Source organism: Anolis sagrei, chromosome 11 (genome assembly GCF_037176765.1).
Source record: "Anolis sagrei isolate rAnoSag1 chromosome 11, rAnoSag1.mat, whole genome shotgun sequence".
Lineage (NCBI taxonomy): Eukaryota > Metazoa > Chordata > Lepidosauria > Squamata > Dactyloidae > Anolis > Anolis sagrei.
In genome coordinates this window covers 34,953,480-34,975,053 of record NC_090031.1, presented here as the reverse complement: position 1 = coordinate 34,975,053, position 21,574 = coordinate 34,953,480, and the positions used below count along the sequence as shown (strand labels likewise).

Here is a 21,574-nt window from a genome sequence, read left to right as displayed (position 1 = left end):
TTGTGGGAACTGCCGTTTAGAGCGACATTTTGAAGGTTTTGTTAGAGTTCTGAAATTTTCACCACCAGAAAATTTGTGGTAAAATTAGGTGCCTTGGCTTATATTTGGGTCGGCTTATACTCAAGTACTTTAGAACCACAGATTGCCCATGCCTACAATCAATCCATAATCCCAGACCCCTGAGAATGGTGGCCCAGGAGAGAGTGGCCCCGATTCCTTTGGCCTCCTTTGCTCCTGGAGGGAGTCCTTCCTGCTTCTTCCCCTCCTTTTGGGATTTGGGTCTCTGACGCCCATTGCTTCTGCTCCTTAGGCTCAGGATCTTGAGACGCTGAAAAAGTTCCTGCTCAGCAAGAAGCCCCACGTGGTCACCATCGCCGGAGAGAACAGGTTTGTGGATCGAGCCCTTGAGATCTGTGAGTTTTGAGTCCTCCCCTCGTCATTCATTCCACCGACTCCTTGGGGTTTCGAACATAACAGAGTTTTTCAGACCTTTGTATGGGTGGAAAAAGCCTTCCTCGGCTTAGAAAGGGGTCCGGGTGGGCAGACATGGCTTGCAATGTATTTCTCTCTCCTCTTCCCCTCCCTAAAGAGTGTGTTTCCTTTTCTGCTTCTGCTCTGCTTCTCCTCCCAGGCTGGGATGTTTTGAAAAGGGAAAGGAGGGGGAGAGGAGCCCTTATAATCTTAGATCCATCAACCTAATCAAACTATTTCCCCCTGAAATACTTGTTAATCTGTCTGTCTGTCTCTCTCTCTATATATATAATTGGCTCCTACAGATATATATAGAGGGAGAGAGGCATTTCCCCCTGCAATCCTTTGCCATCCCTATGTATCTATATATCTGTATCTATTTATATATGTTCATTTTATATATGAATTTCCCCTCATATGTTTACAGGTTTTTGCAAATCCTATATACATATAGATACCTAGAGATTTTCATGTACCTGTGTATCTCTCCTACAGATATATAGGGGAGATAGGGCGGGATATAAATAAAGTTTTATTATTATTATCATTATTATTATTCCCCCTGCATCCCTATGTAGCTATATATCTATATAGATAGATATGGGTATAGATATATAGAGTATAGATGTCTAGATATGAGTATAGATTTATACGGCTTGCAAATATCTATGTAATATAAACATAGATATATAGGGCTTGCAAATATTGCAGGGGGAAATGCACACACAAATATAGATAGATATGTCTAGATAGATATGGATATAGATATATAGGGCTTGCAAATATTACAGGGGGGAAATGCACACACAAATATATACACACATGTCTAGATAAATATGAGTATAGATATATAGGGCTTGCAAATATTACAGGGGGAAAATGCACACACAAATATAGATAGACCTGTCTAGATAGATATAAACATAGATATCTAGGGCTTGCAAAGATTGCAGGGCGGAAATGCACACACAAAGATATATAATGTCTAGATAGATATGAATATAGATATATAGGGCTTGCAAATATTGCAGGAGAGAAATGCACACAGAAATATATACACACATGTCTAGATAGATATGAATATAGATATATAGGGATGCAAATATTACAGGGGGAAATGCACACACAAATATATATATATATATATATATATATAAACATGTCTAGATAGGTATGAATCTATAGAGCTTGCAAATATTGCAGGAGGTAAACACACACACAAATATATATCGACATGTCTAGATATGAATATATAGATATATAGGGCTTGCAAATATTGCAGGGGGAAATGCACACACAAATATAGATGGATCTCCTTCCTGTTGGTGCTTTGTGTTGGTTTGGGGAGAAAAGAGCCTGCAGGATTCCCCTCGGTTTCTGAGAGGCCTTCCTCTTCTTCTCCTTTCAGGGATGCCCAGATGCTGATGGAGGACGTGAAGCGCATTGCCCACGAACTGGAGCAAGGGCAGCAGCTCTCCTCCATCGGGGTGGAGCTGGTGGACAATGAGCTGGCCACCCTCTACATGAACAGCAAGAAGTCCGAGGTGGGTGTTTTGCATTGCAATCCGTCCCTTTCCTGACTTCCAATGGTCTGTAGTTTTCTCCCATGCCTTCTTCCTTAGCTAGCTGCAATTTGCACTCTCCCATCCCCTTGTCTTGTTTACAGTTTTGCCATGTTTTACCGTCGTCGTCACCATAGGTCATTGGGCATTGCTTGAGTTTTATACTGTTGTGTTTATATCGTTTTTACTTTATTGCATTGTACTGTGTGATTATTTGATGCTTTGTCTTGACACATTGTGCCATATGTAAGCCGCCCCGAGTCCATTCGGGGAGATGGAGGCGGGGTACAAAAATAAAATTACTATTATTTGACACCACAAACAAGATCACTAGACTGGCTTTTGTATTGGATCACACATTGGACTGTGTGATGTATTGGTAAATAATGCGTGCAGATCCCAGTAAGGTGACCTTTTGCAGCTGACAGATGGTAATTTTGTCAGCGCAGATTGTGTTTAAGTGCAGGCCAAGGTCTTGAGGCACTGCACCCAGTGTGCCAATCACCACTGGGACCACCTTAACTGGTTTGTGCCAGAGTCTTTCCAGTTTGATCTTTAAATCCTCATATCGTGTCAGTTTTTCTATTATTAGAAAATAATTTGTATATGAACACATGTTGTGAACCAGATCTGAGTCCCTCTTGTAGGTGAGAAGATCGGTATAGAAAATGTTTAAATAAATAAATAAAATTATTATTATTATTATTATTATTTTATTATTATTATTGGAATATTTATTAAATGGAATCCATATATTTAAAAAATCAATATTTTTATCTATTATTGTTGTTTGACACACAACAAAATTAAGTCCACAGCAAACAAGATTACTACGCTGGCTTGTATGGGATCACATATCGGACACTTCCCAATTGTGTGATATATTGGCGAATAATGTGTGCAGATCTGAGTAGAGTGGACTTTTGCAGCTGACAGGTGGTAATTTTGTTAGCGACAATTGTTTTTAAGTGCAGGCCAAGGTCTTGAGGCACTGCACCCAGTGTGCCAATCACTACCAGCACTACCTTAAGTGGCTTGTGTGAGAGTCTTTGCAGTTTAAACTGCTGATTTTACATGCTATTGTTTTTACTGTATTGTATTGTTGTTATTATACAGTAAAAACAATAGCATGTAAAATCATGTTGTTATTGGAGCCCCCGGTGGCGCAGTGGGTTAAAGCACGGACTGCTGAGCTTGTTGATCGAAAGGTCGCAGGTTCGATTCCGGGGAGCGGCGTGAGCTTCCGTTGTCAGCCCTAGCTTCTGCCAACCTAGCAGTTCGAAAACATGCAAATGTGAGTAGATCAACAGGTACCGCTCTGGCGGGAAGGTAACGGTGCTCCATGCAGTCATGCTGGCCACATGACCTTGGAGGTGTCTACGGACAACGCCGGCTCTTTGGCTTAGAAATGGAGATGAGCACCACACCCCAGAGTCAGACATGGCTGGACTTAATGTCAGGGGACTACCTTTACCTTTTATTGTTGTTATTAATGTTCTTGTTGTTCTTCTTCCTTCCTCTTTCTCTTCCAGACCGAATTCCGGGACTACCCTCCGGTCCTGCGCCAGGCCGTCTCTCTCGCCCGCCGCATCCAGGACCCCTTAATCGAGTTCGCTCAGGTCTGCAGTTCGGACGACGACATCCTCTGCCTCAAGCTCCACCCCTTGCAGGTATAAGTCCCGCCTCCATTCTGGTTTGGGACTCCCCCTTCTCTCTCTTGGCCTGGCCTACCTCACAACCGTGTTGTTATTGAGAACACAGAAATGCTGGACCACTCTCACAACCACCATCTCAGACTCCACAGAGAAGTCATTGAAATCCACAAACGTGGACAATTTCAACAGAAAGGAAGAAACCATGAAAATGAACACAATCTGGCTCCCAGTATTAAAAAGTTCTAAAATTACAACAGCAAAACAGCAGAGAGGAAACAGGCAGGGACATCTAATCACCTTTCAAGAAGAGTTTGCTCCAGGCACAGTCAGCCCATTGTATGCTAATCAAGGTGGTCAGTTGAAAAGATTCACACCTAGCCCAACTGACAAAAGTCATTTTGTCATTCCACAGATATATAAACCCCTTCCTACCTTACAACCGTGTTGTTATTGAGAACACAGAAATGCTGGACCACACCAACAACCACCATGTCAGACTACACAGAGAAGCCATTGAAATCCACAAGCATGTGGACAATTTCAACAGAAAGGAGGAAACCATGAAAATGAACAAAATCTGGCTACCTGTATTAAAAAACTCTAAAATTACAACAACAAAACAACAGAGGGGAAACAACCAGGCACATCTTAACACCTCTCAACAAAAGATTTTCCCAGGCTCAGCCAGGCCTTCAAATGCTAATGAAGGTGGTCAGTTGAAACATTCACACCTAACTCCAGCAGAGAAGAGCTCTTTGCCCCACCCCAGCCATTCCACAGATATATAAACCCATTGTCCTAATTCCAACAGACCTCACTACCTCTGAGGATGCTTGCCATAGATGCAGGCGAAACGTTGGGAGAAATGCCTCTAGAACATGGCCCTATAGCCCGAAAAAACCCACAAGAACTGCGTGTTGTTATTGTTGTTGCTGTTTCCCTCCTTCCTCCAGGAGCACGTGGTGAAGGAGGACCTCTTGAACGCCTTGTACTGCGAGTTCATCAACCGGGTCAACGAGGTCGGGGTGGACGTCAACCGGGCCATTGCCCACCCGCACAGCCAGGCCCTCCTCCAGTACGTCTGCGGCCTGGGGCCCCGCAAGGGCACACACCTCCTCAAGGTAGGCCCCAACCCCACTTGGCCCCAAGGGTCGAGCAGAGCATCAAGGCTTCTGCCATTTCCCCAAACCACTTATTTATTCATTATTTATTACTTATTTCGGATATACTTCTACCCTGCCCTTCTCAACCCCCGAGGGGGGACTCAGGGCGGCTTACGAAAAGGCCCATCTTGGTGCCCGCACAAATACAATAACATATAAAAACAGCAATTAAATGGTCCACAATTAAAACAACAATATATCACACAATCGATAGCCAATCTCAGACACAGCGTTCGCCAACTCAAGAGTCCATATTTCGTTCCACATTGTCCATTCCTATCCGTCGTCACAGTCCTTTATTCATCTGCCAGATTGCCCAGATTGTCCCATATCCATGTTTTTAATTTCTTTCTGAAGGAAAGGAGGGATGTTGCTGATCTAATTTCCCCAGGGGAGTGAATTCCATAGGTGAGGAGCCACCACTGAGAAGGCCCTGCTCCTCGTTCCCGCCAACCTCGCTTGTGACAGAGGCGGGGCCGAGAGCAGGGCCTCCCCAGAGGATCTCAAACTCCGAGGTGGGACGTAGAGGGAGATCCATTCGGACAGATACACTGGGCCGGAACTGTATAGGGTTTTGTAGGTCAAAACCAGCACTTTGAATTGTGCTCGGAACTGGATTGGCAGCCAGTGGAACTGACATAACAGGGGGGTGGTATGCTCCCTGTATGCCGCTCCGGTGAGCAATCTGGCTGCCGCCCGCTGGACTAATGTTTTTAATTTCTTTCTGAAGGAAAGGAGGGATGTCGCTGATCTAATTTCCCCTGGGGAGTGAATTCCATAGGTGAGGAGCCACCACTGAGAAGGCCGTGCTCCTCGTTCCCGCCAACCTCGCTTGTGACAGAGGCGGGGCCGAGAGCAGGGCCTCCCCAGAGGATCTCAAACTCCGTGGTGGGACGTAGAGGGAGATCCGTTCGGACAGATACACTGGGCCGGAACCATATAGGTTAGATCAGCGACATCCCTCCTTTCCTTCAGAAAGAAATTAAAAACATTAGTCCAGCGGGCGGCAGCCAGATTGCTCACTGGAGTGTCATACAGGGAGCATACCACCCCCCTGTTATGTCAGTTCCACTGGCTGCCAATCCAATTCCGAGCACAATTCGAAGTGAGCAATCTGGCTGCCGCCCCCTGGACTAATTGAAGTTTCCGAACAGTCTTCAAAGGCAACCCCACGTAGAGTGCGTTGCAGTAATCTATCCGGGATGTAACAAGAGCGTGGACCACCGTGGCCAGATCCATCTTCCCAAGTCGACTTGTGTTGTTTTCTCTCGTAGATCCTGAAGCAGAACAACACGCGGCTAGAGAACCGGACCCAGCTGGTCACGATGTGCCACATGGGGCCCAAAGTCTTCATCAACTGCGCAGGATTCATCAAGATCGACACGGCTTCCTTGGGAGACAGGTAGGGCCAAGGCCAGGAAAGGGCCAGAGATGCCAGAAGTATTCCTTTGGTGGTTTCTTGATTTATGGCATTGATATCCCGCCCTTCTCCCCCTGAAGGGGACTCAGAGTGTCTATATATCTATATGCATTTGAGAGAGAGAGAGAGATGTGCATATATATATATATATGCATACAATATATATGCATACAATACATTATATTATTAGCATAGTACTGTCAGTATTAGCATGTCAGTATTAAGTATTGCTATATTGTACTATACCATTGTAATATTTACGTAATATAAATTATATAATTATAATTATAATATTGTATTATTATGAGTATTATATTGTATTACATTATCTATATAAATAAAAATGTAATGTTTGTTTGTGGGATTAACATAACTCAAAAACCACTGGACGAATGGACGTCAAATTTGTACACGAGACACCTCTCAGGCCAACGAGTGACCATCACTCCTAAACACACACACACACAAAACCCCAGCAGAACAGACTTAAAAACCCCAAAAATGTACAATATATACGTATAAACATACACTCATATATTATTATTATTATTATTATTATTATTATTAACTTTATTTGTACCCCGCTAGCATCTCCCGGAGGACTCGATGCGGTTTACACATATACATATACACATTCATACACACACACACATATATACATATAGACATGCACACACAAATATGCATACGTACACACATATAGACATGCACACACACATATATACATATAGACATGCACGCACAAATATACATATATACACACACATTCACACACACATATATACATATAGACATGCACATACAAATATGCATATGTACACACATATACATATGCACATATACACATGCACACACATATATACATATAGACATGCATGCATAAATATACATATATACACACATATACACATGCACACACATATATACATATAGACATGCACACAGATATACACAATATGCATGTACACATATAAACACAGAAATACACAAATATATACACACATATTTACACCCACATATGTATATACGCAAGCACACATACATACACACGCATAAACACATATACACAGACTGGGCCACAGCAACGCGTGGCAGGGGACAGCTAGTAGAATATATAATTATAATATCGTATAGTGAAGTTTCCATATCATGGAAAGAAGGACCCAATCCCGGCAGGCCCTCATTTTTGGCCTGGGTTGCCTTTCAGCACGGACTCCTACATCGAGGTGCTGGACGGGTCAAGAGTCCACCCGGAGACCTACGAGTGGGCCCGCAAGATGGCGGTGGACGCCTTGGAGTACGACGAGTCCGCCGAGGACGCCAACCCGGCCGGGGCCTTGGAGGAGATCCTGGAGAACCCCGAGCGCCTCAAGGACCTGGACCTGGACGCCTTCGCGGAAGAGCTGGAGAGACAGGTCCGGACCAGTGGACCCCCCCCCCTTGGGAGCCCCTCTCCACGCCTCCCCCCCCCCTTCACTCCGATCTCATGGCCGCTTCCTCCTCCTCCTCCGCTCATAGGGTTACGGGGACAAGCACATCACGCTCTACGACATCCGGGCTGAGCTCAGCTGCCGCTACAAAGACTTGCGCAGCCTCTACCGCTCCCCCAACGCGGAAGAGGTCTTCAACATGCTGACCAAGGAGACGCCCGAGACCTTCTACATCGGTAGGCCGGAACACCACCTTTGGTGTTCTCTCTTCCTTGGGAGGCTTTTGCTTGTAGTAAAATAAAATGGCTGCACTATTTACAACAACAAGGTTTCCGTAACACAAATGAAGTTCTTTAGACTTCCTTCTTTGCTTCCACACTGCGCTTCTTCCTCATTTAGATAAGCAGCTTCGCTCTCACAGAGCCTCTTCTCACACCGAACTTACACAGGAGCTTTACACAGCAGCCTTCACACTGGAGCTTCATACATGAGGCCTTCAGCCTGGGGCTTCTCTCACTGAAGCTTCTCACTCTTGGTCTTCTCACAGACAAAGGCCTACCTCACACGGAGGCTTCTCTCACAGACTATGGTCTACCACACACTGTGAGGCCTTTTCTCACACACTAAGGTCTATCTCACACTCTGAGGCCTTCTCTCACAGATTAAGGCCTTCTCTCACAAACTAAGGCCTACCTTACACTTTGAGGCCTTCTCTCACAGATTAAGGCCTACCTCACACTGTGAGGCCTTCTCACAAATGAAGGCCTACCTCACACAGAGGCTTCTCTCAAAGATGAAGGCCTACCTCACACTGAGGCCTTCTCTCACCGACAAGGTCTACCACACACTCTGCGGTCTTCTCTCACAGACTGAGGCCTACCTCACACCCTGAGGCCTTCTTACAAACGAAGGCCTACCTCACACAGAGGCTTCTCTCAAAGACTGAGGCCTGCCTCACACAGAGGCTTCTCTCACGGACTAAGGCCTACCTCACACTCTAAGGCCTTCTCACAGATGAAGGCCTACCTCACACATAGACTTCTCTTGCAGACTAAGGTCTACCACACACTGTAAGGCCTTCTCTCACAGACTGAGACCTTTCTCCCACTGAGGTTTACCTCAGACTGACTGCTACTAAGCTACAGGCACACCTACTTATATAGAACTGCAGCTTTTGTGGTGTCATTGCATCCATTTAACCCTTTCAGTGCTTGACTCACCCTGAAAGGGTGGTAATTAAGCATTTTGGTAATTAAAAATTAGTGAATTTATAATATTTCTGACAGTGGTGTTGATGTTGCAACAACTTGGGGTCTTGGCAGCGTCCCTTCTCAGACCTTTCCCCGTTCCTCTCTCGTTCTCCAGGGAAACTGATCATCTGCAATGTGACGGGAATCGCCCACCGGCGTCCGCAAGGAGAGAGCTACGACCAGGCCATCCGGAACGACGAGACGGGCTTATGGCAGTGCCCCTTCTGCCAGCAGGACAACTTCCCCGAACTCAGCGAGGTGACGGCTGTTGCGTTGTATCATATTTCATGTATTAGCAGCTCTCTGCCGTGAATCTCCCAGCATTTACTTCCATCGTGGCCATTTTTAATTCTCACCCAAAAAACATTTTCTTCGACCGCTTCTTCCAAAAGAGATTCTAATAGAGCGGAACCTCGACTTAAGAGCATCCCAGCTTAAGAGCATTTTGAGTTAAGAACCTTCGCTTGAGTCAGGTTTTGCTTTGACATACGAGAAGTGTTTTGAGCTAAGAGCTAGCACTGTGAGAGAAGCCTCTGTGTGAGAGAAGTCTGTGAGAGAAGCCTGTGTGAGAGAAGCCTCTGCATGAGAGAAGCCTCTGCATGAGAGAAGCCTCTGCATGAGAGAAGTCTGTGAGAGAAGCCTCTGCGTGAGAGAAATCTGTGAGAGAAGCCTCTGCATGAGAGAAGTCTGTGGGAGAAGCCTCTGCGTGAGAGAAGCCTCTGTGTGAAGTCTGTGAGAGAAGCCTCTGTGTGAGAGAAGTCTGTGAGAGAAGCCTCTGCGTGAGAGAAGTCTGTGAGAGAAGCCTCTATGTGAGAGAAGTCTGTGAGAGAAGCCTCTGTGTGAGAGAAGTCTGTGAGAGAAGCTTCTGTGTGTGAGAAGTCTGTGAGAGAAGCTTTTGTGTGTAAGAAGTCTGTGAGAGAAATCTGTGAGAGAAGCCTCTACGTGAGAGAAGCCTCTGTGTGAGAGGTCTGTGAGAGAAGCCTCTGTGAGAGAAGCCTCTGTGTGAGAGAAGCCTGTGTGTGTGAGAAGTCTGTGAGAGAAGCCTCTGTGTTCCCACCAAGCATTCCACCTATATAACTTGAATATTATATATTTCTTGTTTTGAGGGAAAGGCCAGTAATTCAGTTTTTTTTTTATCTAGGCTCAGCTTAAGGATTTGTTATGTTCCTTGTGAACCTGATCCTTGGGTTTTCTCACCTAGATGTCTCCAGAAGTGCTTTGCCTCCCCTTGAGGCTGAGAGGGTGTGACTTCCCCAACACCAATAGGTGTGACATTTCCATGGCCCGCCTTTCACCCGCCCGTTCCTTTCTGCTTGGCTTCCCTCTTCCAGGTCTGGAACCACTTTGACAGCGGCTCCTGCCCCGGCCAGGCCATCGGGGTCAAGACCCGCCTGGACAACGGGGTCATGGGCTTCATCCCCACCAAGTTCCTTAGTGACAAAGTGGTCAAGCGGCCAGAGGAGAGAGTCAAGGTAGGGATCTCCAGTGGAATCATCCTGTTATGAAACTAAACATGAATTTCAGGGAAAAAACTCAGCAAAAGCAATTTTTAAAATTATTATTATTATTATTATTATTATTATTGATACACCGCTTGTTCTCTCCCAAAGTTCTTGACTTTGAATATGTTTTCATGGATTTCCACTGAATTTTTTTTTAATGCTGTTTATATGAAATTCTGTTTTAAGGCTGTTATTATTATTATTAGCATTATATTAATTGTTCCTGCTAAATTGTTTACAGAAACAATTATGTTACAAACATTACATTATATTATTAGATAATATAATATTTTTATATATATAATTATATTGTAATGGTATAATGTATTATACCATTATATTGTAATACTGCATTTATATTACCTGTAATATAAATATATAATTATAATATATTATTATTAGTAGTAATAATAATATTAATTGTTTCTGCTAAATTGTTTACAGAAACAATTACATTACAAACATTACAACATATTATTGTAATGGTATAATGTATTATACCATTATATTGTAATATTATTATACCATTATATTGTAAGATTACATTTATATTAAATGTAATATAAATATATAATATAATATCATATTATGATTAGCATTATATTAATTGTTCTGCTAAATTGTTTACAGCAACAATTACATTACAAACATTACAATATATTATTTTTTAAATAATATATTGATTTTTATTAATATTATACCATTGATTTTATTAATATTATACCATTAATTAGAACAAGATAAAACATCAAAAGAGTAAGAACAATTTCCAAATAGGAAAGTTGGGGAAAAGAAGGGGATTAAAAATTGGGCAATGGAATAATTATTATATTGTAATAATGGAATATCATTATTGTAATGGTATAATGTGTTATACCATTATATTGTAATATATTATAGCATTATATTGTAATATTACATTTATATTACATGTAATATAATATATAATTATTATATATAATAATTATTAGCATTAAATCAATTGTTCCTGCTAAATTGTTTACAGAAACAATTACGTTACAAACATTACATTATATTATTATATAATATAATATTATATATATATATATATATATATATATATATATATATAATTATATTGCAGGTATAATGTATTATATCATTATATTGTAATACTACATTTATATTACCTGTAATATAAATATATAATTATAATATCATATTATTACTAGTAGTAGTAGTATTATATTAATTGTTTCTGCTAAATTGTTTACAGAAGCAATTACATTACAAACATTACAATATATTATTAGATTGAAATGGTATAATATATTATACCATGATATTGTAATATATAATACCTTGATATTGTAATATTACATTTATATTACATGTAATATAAACATATAATTATAATATCATATTATTATTATTATTAGCATTATATTAATTGTTCCTGCTAAATTGTTTACAGAAACAATTACATTACAAATATTACATTATTATATTATATATAATGATACATATATATTTATATATATATATAATTACTATAGTATAATGGTATAATGTATTATAACATTATATTGCAATATATTATACCATTATATTGTAAGATTACATTTATATTACATATAATATAAATATATAATTATAATGTCATATTAATATTAGCATTATATTAATTGTTTTGTAATGGTATAATGTATTATACCATTATATTGCAATATATTATACCATTATAGTGTAAGATTACATTTATATTACATGTAATATGAATATACAATTTTAATATATTATTATTATTAGTAGTAGTAGTATTATATTGATTGTTTCTGCTAAATTCTTTACAGACACAATTACATTAAAACATTACAGTCTATATATATATATATATATATATATATATTATTCTAATTGTATAATATACAATTATATTGAAATATTACATTTATATGATATGTAACATAAATAGAAAATTATAATATATTATTATTACTATTAATTGTTCCTGCTAAATTGTTTACAGAAGCAATTACATTACAAACATTATAATATTGAAATGGTACAATGTATTATACCATTATATTGTAATATATTTTACCATTATATTGTAAGATTACATTTATATTACATGTAATATAAATATATAATTATAATACCATATTATTAGTAGTATTAATTGTTTCTGCTAAATTGTTTACAGAAACAATTACATTACAAACATTACAACATATTATTGTAATGATATAATGTATTATAACATTATATCATAATATTATTATTACATTATATTGTAATATTACATTCATATTACATGTAATATAAATATATAATTATAATATATTAGTATTAGTATTATATTAATTGTTTTTTTATTATAATATATATATAGAGAGAGAGAGTAATGGTATAATGTATTATACAATTATATTGCAATATATTATACTATTATATTGTAAGACTACATTTATATTACATGTAATATAAATAGATAATTATAATATCATATTATTATTAGTATTAATTGTTTCTGCTAAATTGTTTACAGAAACAATTACGTTACAACATATTATATTGTAATGGTATAATGTATTATACCATTATATTGTAATATTATTATTACATTATATTGCAATATTACATTTATATTACTTGTAATATAAATATATAATTATAATATATTAGTAGTAGTCGTATATTAATTGTTTGAGTTTTGGGCCTACTCTTGAGGGTCTAAGGGCTGAATTCTCACCAAGCCCCGCACCCGTTTTGAGCCTGGGCCCTTCCTTGACCGCTTGGGACTTTGCTTCCTTTGCAGGTGGGGATGATGGTGCACTGCCGCATCATGAAGATCGACATTGAGAAGTTCAGCGCGGACCTGACCTGCCGGACCTCGGACCTGATGGACAAGAGCAACGAGTGGAAGCTTCCCAAGGACACGTACTATGACTTTGACACCGAAGCCGCCGACCACAAACAGGAAGAGGAAGTCAAGAGGAAGCAGCAGCGCACCAGTGAGTCCGGCCCGGGGGTCAGCAGGCTTGGGGTACAGCAGGCGTTATGTTATGGTACTCAGAAGCCTTGACCCTCTTGCCTGATTTGCCCTCCTGCAGCGTACATCAAGCGTGTGATTGCGCACCCGTCCTTCCACAACATCAACTTCAAGCAGGCGGAGAAGATGATGGAGTCGATGGACCAGGGGGACGTCATCATCCGGCCCAGCAGCAAAGGGGAGAACCACCTGACCGTCACCTGGAAGGTCTGCGAGGGCGTCTCCCAGCACGTGGACGTCCGCGAGGAGGGCAAGGAGAACGCCTTCAGCCTGGGGGCCACCCTCTGGATCAACACCGAGGTCGGCCCGGCGGCAGGGGGAGGAGGGGGGCCCACCCGTGGGGCCATTCCCCAGGCCTGCGCCCCCCGTGTGACCCCGCCCGTCCTCTTTTCCTCCCTCCCCAGGAGTTTGAGGACCTGGATGAGATTGTGGCCCGCTACGTCCAGCCCATGGCCTCCTTCGCGAGGGACCTCCTCAGCCACAAATACTACCAGGATTGCCAGGGCGGAGACAGGAAGGTGAGCGGAGAAGGCTAGAGCGCGGAAGGGTCCCCCAGAGGCCATCCAGTCTAACCCCTCACCTGAATCCATGGCTCCATTGAGGCCTGGTCTCACCACTTTAGTGGCTCTTCTATAGACATCAAGTCCTTCTTCAGTTGAGATTGTATTAGCATAGTACAATATCAGTATTATATATTTCTATATTGTACTTTACCATTGCATTGTAATATTAGTAGTCATATAATACAAATATATAATTATAATATGTTATTATTAGTATTATATTGCATTGCATTATGATATTATAAATATTTACATAATAATAATAATAATAATAATAATAATAATAATATATTTATGACATTTATATGCCGCCCATCTCACCCGAAGGGGACTCAGAGCGGCTTACAAGGTATATATACATACAATATATTATTACCATAGTATAATATGTTTTAAATATTACTATATTGTTCTATACCATTATATTGTAATATTATTAGTCATATTACATGTAATATAAATATATAATTATATTATAAATATTATATGTATATAAAATATAGTACATTATTATTATTATTATTATTATTATTATTATTATTATTATTTATTCATGACATTTGTATGCTGCCCTTCTCACCCCGAAGGGGACTCAGAGGATTCATATACATACAATATATTATATTATTCGCATAGTACAATATCGGTATTATATATTACTGTATTGTACTATAACTTTATACTGTTATATTAGTAGTCATATTTCATGTAATATAAATATATAATTATAATATTTTATTAGTAGTATTATATTGCATTATAACATAAATATTATATGTATATACAATTTATTAATAATAATAATATTTATTTATTTATGACATTTGTGTTGTATCCTGCCCTTCTCACCCCGAAGGGGACTCAGAGCAGCTTACAAGATAGATATATATACACATGCAATATATTATATTATTAGCAAAGTACAATATCAGTCTTAAATATTACTATATTGTACTATATCATTGTATTGTAATGTTATGAGTAATATTACAGGTAATATATAATTATAATTTATTATTATTATTAGTATTATATTGCATTACATTATAACATTAGAAATATTGTATATATACAATATATTAAATAATAATAATAATAATAATAATTTATTTATGACATTTGTATCATGCCTTTCTCACCCCAAAGGGGACTCAGAGCGGCTTACAAGATATATATATACACACACAAACAATATATTCTATTATTAGCATAGTACAATATCAGTATTAAATATTAGTATATTGTACTATACCATTATATTGTAATGTTATTAGTCATATTAAATGTAATATACATATATAATTATAATATTTTATTAGTCTTATAAATATTATATGTATATACAATATATAATTAATAATAATTATTAATAAAAATAATAATTAATAACACAAATAAATATAAGTAATGACAATAATAATGTAATAATTAATAAATAATAAATAATAATTATTAGTAATAATATTAATTAATAACAAATAATATAAATAATGACAATAATAACATAATAATAATAAATCTAATAATAATTATTAGTAATAATATTAATTAATAACAAACAAATATAAATAATGATAACAATAATAACAATAATTAATAATAAATCATCATCATAATTATTAATAATATTAATTAATAACAAACAAATAAATAAATATAAATAACGACAACAATAACAATAATCAATATTATTATGTAATATAATGGTTACTATATATAATGTAATATTATAATGGGTATTATAATATTATATATAATATAATATAATGGCTATTATTATAATATAATGGTTATTATTACCATTGTAATGGTAATAATAAATAGTCCCCTTTCCTGTTTCTTTCTCGTAGAAACTGGAGGAGCTTCTGATCAAGACCAAGAAGGAGAAGCCCACCTTCATCCCGTACTTCGTCTGCGCCTGCAGAGACCTCCCGGGCAAATTCCTTTTGGGCTACCAGCCGCGGGGCAAACCCAGGTAGGGCTTTCCATGTGTTGCAGGGTCTTCTTGACCTCAAGGATCCCCTTTTGCCTCTCTTTTAGATGGGAGGGATTGAATCAAACCAGCCCCTTCTTTCCCCCCACAGGATCGAATATGTGACGGTGACGCCGGAAGGCTTCCGCTACCGGAACCACATCTTCCCCACCGTTAATGGGCTTTTCCGGTGGTTCAAGGACCACTACCAGGACCCCGTTCCAGGTAAAGACCCTCGAAACATGGTCCGAGCCCATTCCCAGAAGGAAACGGTCTTTGTGGTGAGCTGTGAATGAGCCAAAATGCATGCCCAGTTTACTGCCGATCCATCGTTGTTTGCGTTCACATTTTCCCATCAGGCATTCTGAGTCAAGCCAAAAAACAATCAGAGGAAGCTCATCTGAGTGAAGGTTCTCTCGTTGCTGCTTTGGCGGCAGATGAAGAGAACTGGAGGCTGTAGCCCCTCCCACTGGCTACTTATACTCACTGGGGAAGGTGGGCGGGGCTACCACCAAAAATGTTTCATAACTTTTCCCATCGTGGTCAACTGTGGATCGCGCATATGGTAATTCCTGCACCTGCGCAGAACAGCTTTCGGAACCTAGAAATTCTATTAAACATTTCTGGCAGGTTCTGCACAGGAATTACCCATAGGTGCGAATTCACAGGTGACCACTCGGGAAACTACGGTTACAGGTAAGCAACCTATATGTATTTCCCCTCTTGTTTTCCCACCTTTCAGGGGTCACTCCCAGCAGCAGCAGCAGGACCCGGACTCCAGCCTCGATCAACGCCACTCCGGCCAACATCAACCTGGCGGGTGAGCTGCACGACCTCTCCGCGGCCCGTTTCCTGAGTTCTCTTTGTTTCTGTTGTCCTCACTCTTCCTCTCTCTGCAGACCTGACCCGCGCCGTCAACGCCCTCCCGCAGACCATGACCTCCCAGATGTTCAGCGCCATCGCGGCCGTGACGGGCCAAGGGCAGAACCCCAACGCCACCCCTGCCCAGTGGGCCTCCAGCCAGTACGGATACGGAGGCGGCAGCGGCGGAGGGAGCAGCGCTTACCACGTACGTAGATGGATATACTACTACTACTATACTAATATGTTATCATTATATATTTATAATGATATAAGTATAAATATAAATATATAATTTTGCATGTATTATATTTATATATTTATTTGAATATTTAATATATTTATATTACATGTAATTACAATATAATTATTTATTTATTTACAGTATTTATTTTATTTACAGTATTTATATTATTTATTTATTTACAGTATTTATATTCCGCCCTTCTCACCCCGCAGGGGGACTCAGCGCGGATTATAATGCACATATACATGGCAAACATTCAATGCCATTTAGACATACAACATATATAGACAGACACAGAGGCAATTTAACATTCCAGCTTTCATGAGAGTATGCTCGATTCCGTTTTGATGGAGTACTTCCTCACTCTTCTGCACGCTGCTGGAAGGTTTTATGGCGTAGTAAATTAGTTAAATTAGCCTCCCCGCATAAAGCGGTACCTAAATTTTCTACTGGACAAATGCAACTGTCTTTCAGGCTGCATAGGTCAACAGCAAGCTAGACTATTAATGTTCGGGAGCTCACTCCAACCTGGGCTGACTTTGAATTCTTGTGACACTGAGTCCTTGATGGAATTCTTCCTCATTCTTACGCATTGTAGGACAGTAGTTCTCAACCTGGGGTCTCCAGATGTTTTTGGCCTACAACTCCCAGAAATCCCATCCAGTTTAGCAGCTGTTAGGATTTCTGGGAGTTAAAGGCCAAAAACATATGGGGACCCCAGGTTGAGAACCACTGCTGTAGGATCTATCTAGCAATATTAAATAACCACTCACAAGCCGGTTTTGCTTTGAAATGGATATATTGCTTGTATCTCCTTTCCTGCCCATCTTCTCAGTTTCCTCATTAGAGCTTGTTGCTTCACAAGTTCCAATACATGGCTTCATAATGTCACAGAGAGAGAACTGAGTCAGCCAGGATGATTCAGTCAGGATGTCACGGAGGGAATTTGTGATGTCTTCATGCCGTCAGAAATTGACTCCTGACACGCACACTGCTGGAAAGGTTTTATGGTGTCGTAAATTAGTTAAATGAGCCTCCCCACAAAAAGTGGCACCTAAATTTCCTACTGGACAGATGCAACTGTCTTTCGGGCTGCAAAGGTCGACAGCAGGCTACACAAAATTGGTCGGAAGCTCACTCTGACCCAGGCTGGCTTCGAACTCATGGCCTGTCGGTCAGTAGGGATTTAATGCAGCTGGCTATCAGCTAGCTGCGCCACAGCCCGGTCCGAACCCCAACCCTAGCTCCTGCTTGCCATTGCAGGACGCCAACCGTAGCCATCTTGGGCAGCCATGAGGTTGCCCGCATCTGTATGTGCCTTCAGGTTCCCCATTGATTTACAGCAGGGAGCTTCAAGAAACAATCAGGGACAGCTAATCACCTCTCAACAAAGGATTCCCCCAGGCAGTAAGAAGGCACACCCCGAAATGCTGGGCCATTCAATGCTAATCAAGCTGGACAATTGCAACAACTCCAACAGACAAGAGTTCTTTCTCCCAATCTGGATATTATTCCAAAGATAATGACAATAAGCAGCTAGACCTTGAAGCTGCAAAGCCATTCAATGCTAATCAAGCTGGCCAATTGCAACAACTCCCACAGACAAGAGTTCTTTCTCCCACCATGGATAATTATTCGAAATGTAATGGCTGCAAGCAGCCAGACCTTGAAGCTGCAAAGCCATTCAATGCTAATCAAGGTGGCTAATGGAAACATTCACGCCTGCCTCCAACAGACAAGAGTTCTTTCTCCCACCCTGGATAATTATCCCAAAGATAATGGCAGTAAGCATCCAGATCTTGAAGCTGCAAAGCCATTCAGTGCTAATCAGGGTGACCAATTGCAACAACTCCAACAGACAAGAGTTCTTTCTCCCACCATGGATAATTATTCCAAAGATAATGGCCATAAGCAGGCAGACCTTGAAGCTGCAAAGCCATTCAATGCTAATCAAGCTGGCCAATTGCAACAACTCCAACAGACAAGAGTTCTTGCTCCCACCCTGGATAATTATTCCAAAGATAATGGCAGTAAGCAGCCAGACCTTGAAGCTGCAAAGCCATTAAATGCTAATTGAAGTAGCCAATGGAAACATTTATGCCTGCCTCCAACAGGCAAGAGTTCTTTCTCCTACCCTGGACATGATTCCACATATATATAAACCTCACCTGTCATGTTTCCACCAGACCTCACAACCTCTGAGGATGCCTGCCATAGATGCAGGAGAAATGTCAGGAGAGAATGCTTCTGGAACATGGCCATAGAGCCCAAAAAACACACATCCACCCAGTAATTCCAGCCATGAAAGGCTTCGACAATATATTAATGTGAACCAACATCAACATACCAGTATGTCAATGGGAAGGGTGAGACCTACTTTTTGTTAGTGAGGATTGTGGTTGTGTGCCAACGTCAACATCGCAGTGTTTCAATGGGAAGGGTGGGCCTGCTTTGGGCTAGAGAGAGGGTCATTGTTGTCGTTGTGTGCCTTCCAAGTCATTTCAGACTAAAGCCAGGTGTCAAAGCGGAGTCCTCTGATGCCATTAAGTCCCCTGGTTCCTGTTACACAGCGTTGTTGTTGTTGTTGTCGTTGTCCTCCTCACCTTGTCCGTAATGCCTTGGCTGCAGGCCGGCCTGTTCGTTCCGGAGAAGCTTAGCGGGGGCTTAGCGGGGCAAGAATGCGCTGAGCCCACAAGAAGGAGAGGCCGCTAATCGGCCCAAAACAAAGCAGAAAGGACCCCTTTCTTGGGACTTAATCACACTATGTAACACAACTCTGGCTCCTGGGTTATCAACGCCATTTCCACATTGGTCCCATCAGCGCCGATTGTGTTTAAGTGCAGGCCAAGGTCTTGAGGCAATGCACCCAAGTGTGCCCTTCACCACTGGGACCAGCTTGACTGGCTTGTGCCATAGTCTTCATCATCATCATCATCATTATTATTATTATTATTATTATTATTATTAATTGAAACACAACAAGATGGTAATATTGTCAGTGCTGATTGTTTTTAAGTGCAGACCAAGATTGTTTTCAAGTGCAGGCCAAGGTCTTTAGGCACTGCGCCCAGTGGGCCGATCACTACTGGGACCACCTTGACTAGCTTGTGCCAGACTCTTTATTACTGTTATTGTTATTGTTGTTGTTATTATTATTATTATTATTATTAGATGCACAACAATATGATAATATTGTCACAGCTGATTGTTTTTAAGTGCAGGCCAAGGTCTTGAGGCACTGCACTCGGTGTGCCAATCACCACTGGGACCACCTTGACTAGCTTGTGTCTGAGTCTTTATTATTATCATTATTATTATTATTATTATTATTATTATAAACACAACAAGATGGTAATTTTGTCAGCACTGATTGTTTTTAAGTGCAGGCCAAGGTCTTGAGGCACTGCGCCCAGTGTGCCCATCACCACTGGGATCACCTTGACTAGCTTGTGTCTGAGTCCTAATTATTATTATTATTATTATTATTATTACTATTATTGTCAGTGCCAATTGTTTTTAAGTGCAAGCCAAAGTCTTGAGGCACTGCATCCAGTGTGCCCATCACCACTGGGATCACCTTGTTATGATTATTATTATTATCATTATTATTATTATCATTAGAAACAGAGCAAGATGGTAATTTTGTCAGCACTGATTGTTTTTAAGTGCAGGCCAAGGTCTTGAGGCACTGCGCCCAGTGTGCCCATCACCACTGGGATCACCTTGACTAGCTTGTGTCTGAGTCCTAATTATTATTATTATTATTATTATTATTACTATTATTGTCAGTGCCAATTGTTTTTAAGTGCAAGCCAAAGTCTTGAGGCACTGCATCCAGTGTGCCCATCACCACTGGGACCACCTTGTTATGATTATTATTATTATTATCATTATTATTATTATCATTAGAAACAGAGCAAGATGCTAATTTTGTCAGCACTGATTGTTTTTAAGTGCAGGCCAAGGTCTTGAGGCAATGCACCCAGTGTGCCAATCACCACTGGGACCCCCTTGACTGGCTTGTGTAAGAATCTTTGCAGAGTCGTTGTTGTTGTTGTTATGGCAGAGATGTCCTCCCAGTTTACCCAGATCCCCCCAGTTTGCGATTTCCATAGCCATGCTGGAAGGAAGGGGATGGAAAATGGATGTGTTGTTGGATTCTAGAATGTCTAGCCAGGTGATTCTGATAGTGTGTGTGTGTCTTTCTCTCTTGGCTTGCAGGTCTTCACGACTCCTGCCCAGCAGCCGGTGGCCACCCCACTGCTGACGCCCAGCTATTCGTACACGACGCCCAGCCAGCCCATCACCACCCCGCAGTACCACCAGCTCCAGGCCAGCACCACCCCCCAGTCCACCCAGTCCCAGCCCTCCTCCAGCTCCGGGCAGCAGCCACTGCCACAGCCGCCCCCGCAACAGAGGCAGCCCCAGCCCAAGTGAGTACCCAGCGCAGGGACTGAATACA

The 21,574-nt window shown here is 40.6% G+C and overlaps 1 protein-coding gene across 2 annotated transcripts in view; it reads left to right on the top strand.

The window, feature by feature from the left end:
* SUPT6H (SPT6 homolog, histone chaperone and transcription elongation factor) overlaps positions 1 to 21,574 on the top strand; it is a 54,852-nt gene that overhangs the window by 31,071 nt on the left and 2,207 nt on the right. For both annotated transcript variants that reach the window (XM_060756661.2, XM_060756660.2), the window contains exons 20-36: positions 311 to 387; positions 1,880 to 2,015; positions 3,566 to 3,703; positions 4,642 to 4,809; positions 6,126 to 6,253; positions 7,479 to 7,686; positions 7,790 to 7,937; positions 9,067 to 9,209; positions 10,283 to 10,423; positions 13,236 to 13,431; positions 13,531 to 13,769; positions 13,874 to 13,987; positions 15,883 to 16,007; positions 16,117 to 16,229; positions 16,747 to 16,824; positions 16,904 to 17,073; positions 21,334 to 21,545. In XM_060756661.2, the coding sequence (XP_060612644.2) occupies positions 311 to 387; positions 1,880 to 2,015; positions 3,566 to 3,703; positions 4,642 to 4,809; positions 6,126 to 6,253; positions 7,479 to 7,686; positions 7,790 to 7,937; positions 9,067 to 9,209; positions 10,283 to 10,423; positions 13,236 to 13,431; positions 13,531 to 13,769; positions 13,874 to 13,987; positions 15,883 to 16,007; positions 16,117 to 16,229; positions 16,747 to 16,824; positions 16,904 to 17,073; positions 21,334 to 21,545 (2,534 nt within the window). The remainder of the gene's footprint in view (positions 1 to 310; positions 388 to 1,879; positions 2,016 to 3,565; positions 3,704 to 4,641; positions 4,810 to 6,125; positions 6,254 to 7,478; positions 7,687 to 7,789; positions 7,938 to 9,066; positions 9,210 to 10,282; positions 10,424 to 13,235; positions 13,432 to 13,530; positions 13,770 to 13,873; positions 13,988 to 15,882; positions 16,008 to 16,116; positions 16,230 to 16,746; positions 16,825 to 16,903; positions 17,074 to 21,333; positions 21,546 to 21,574) is intronic.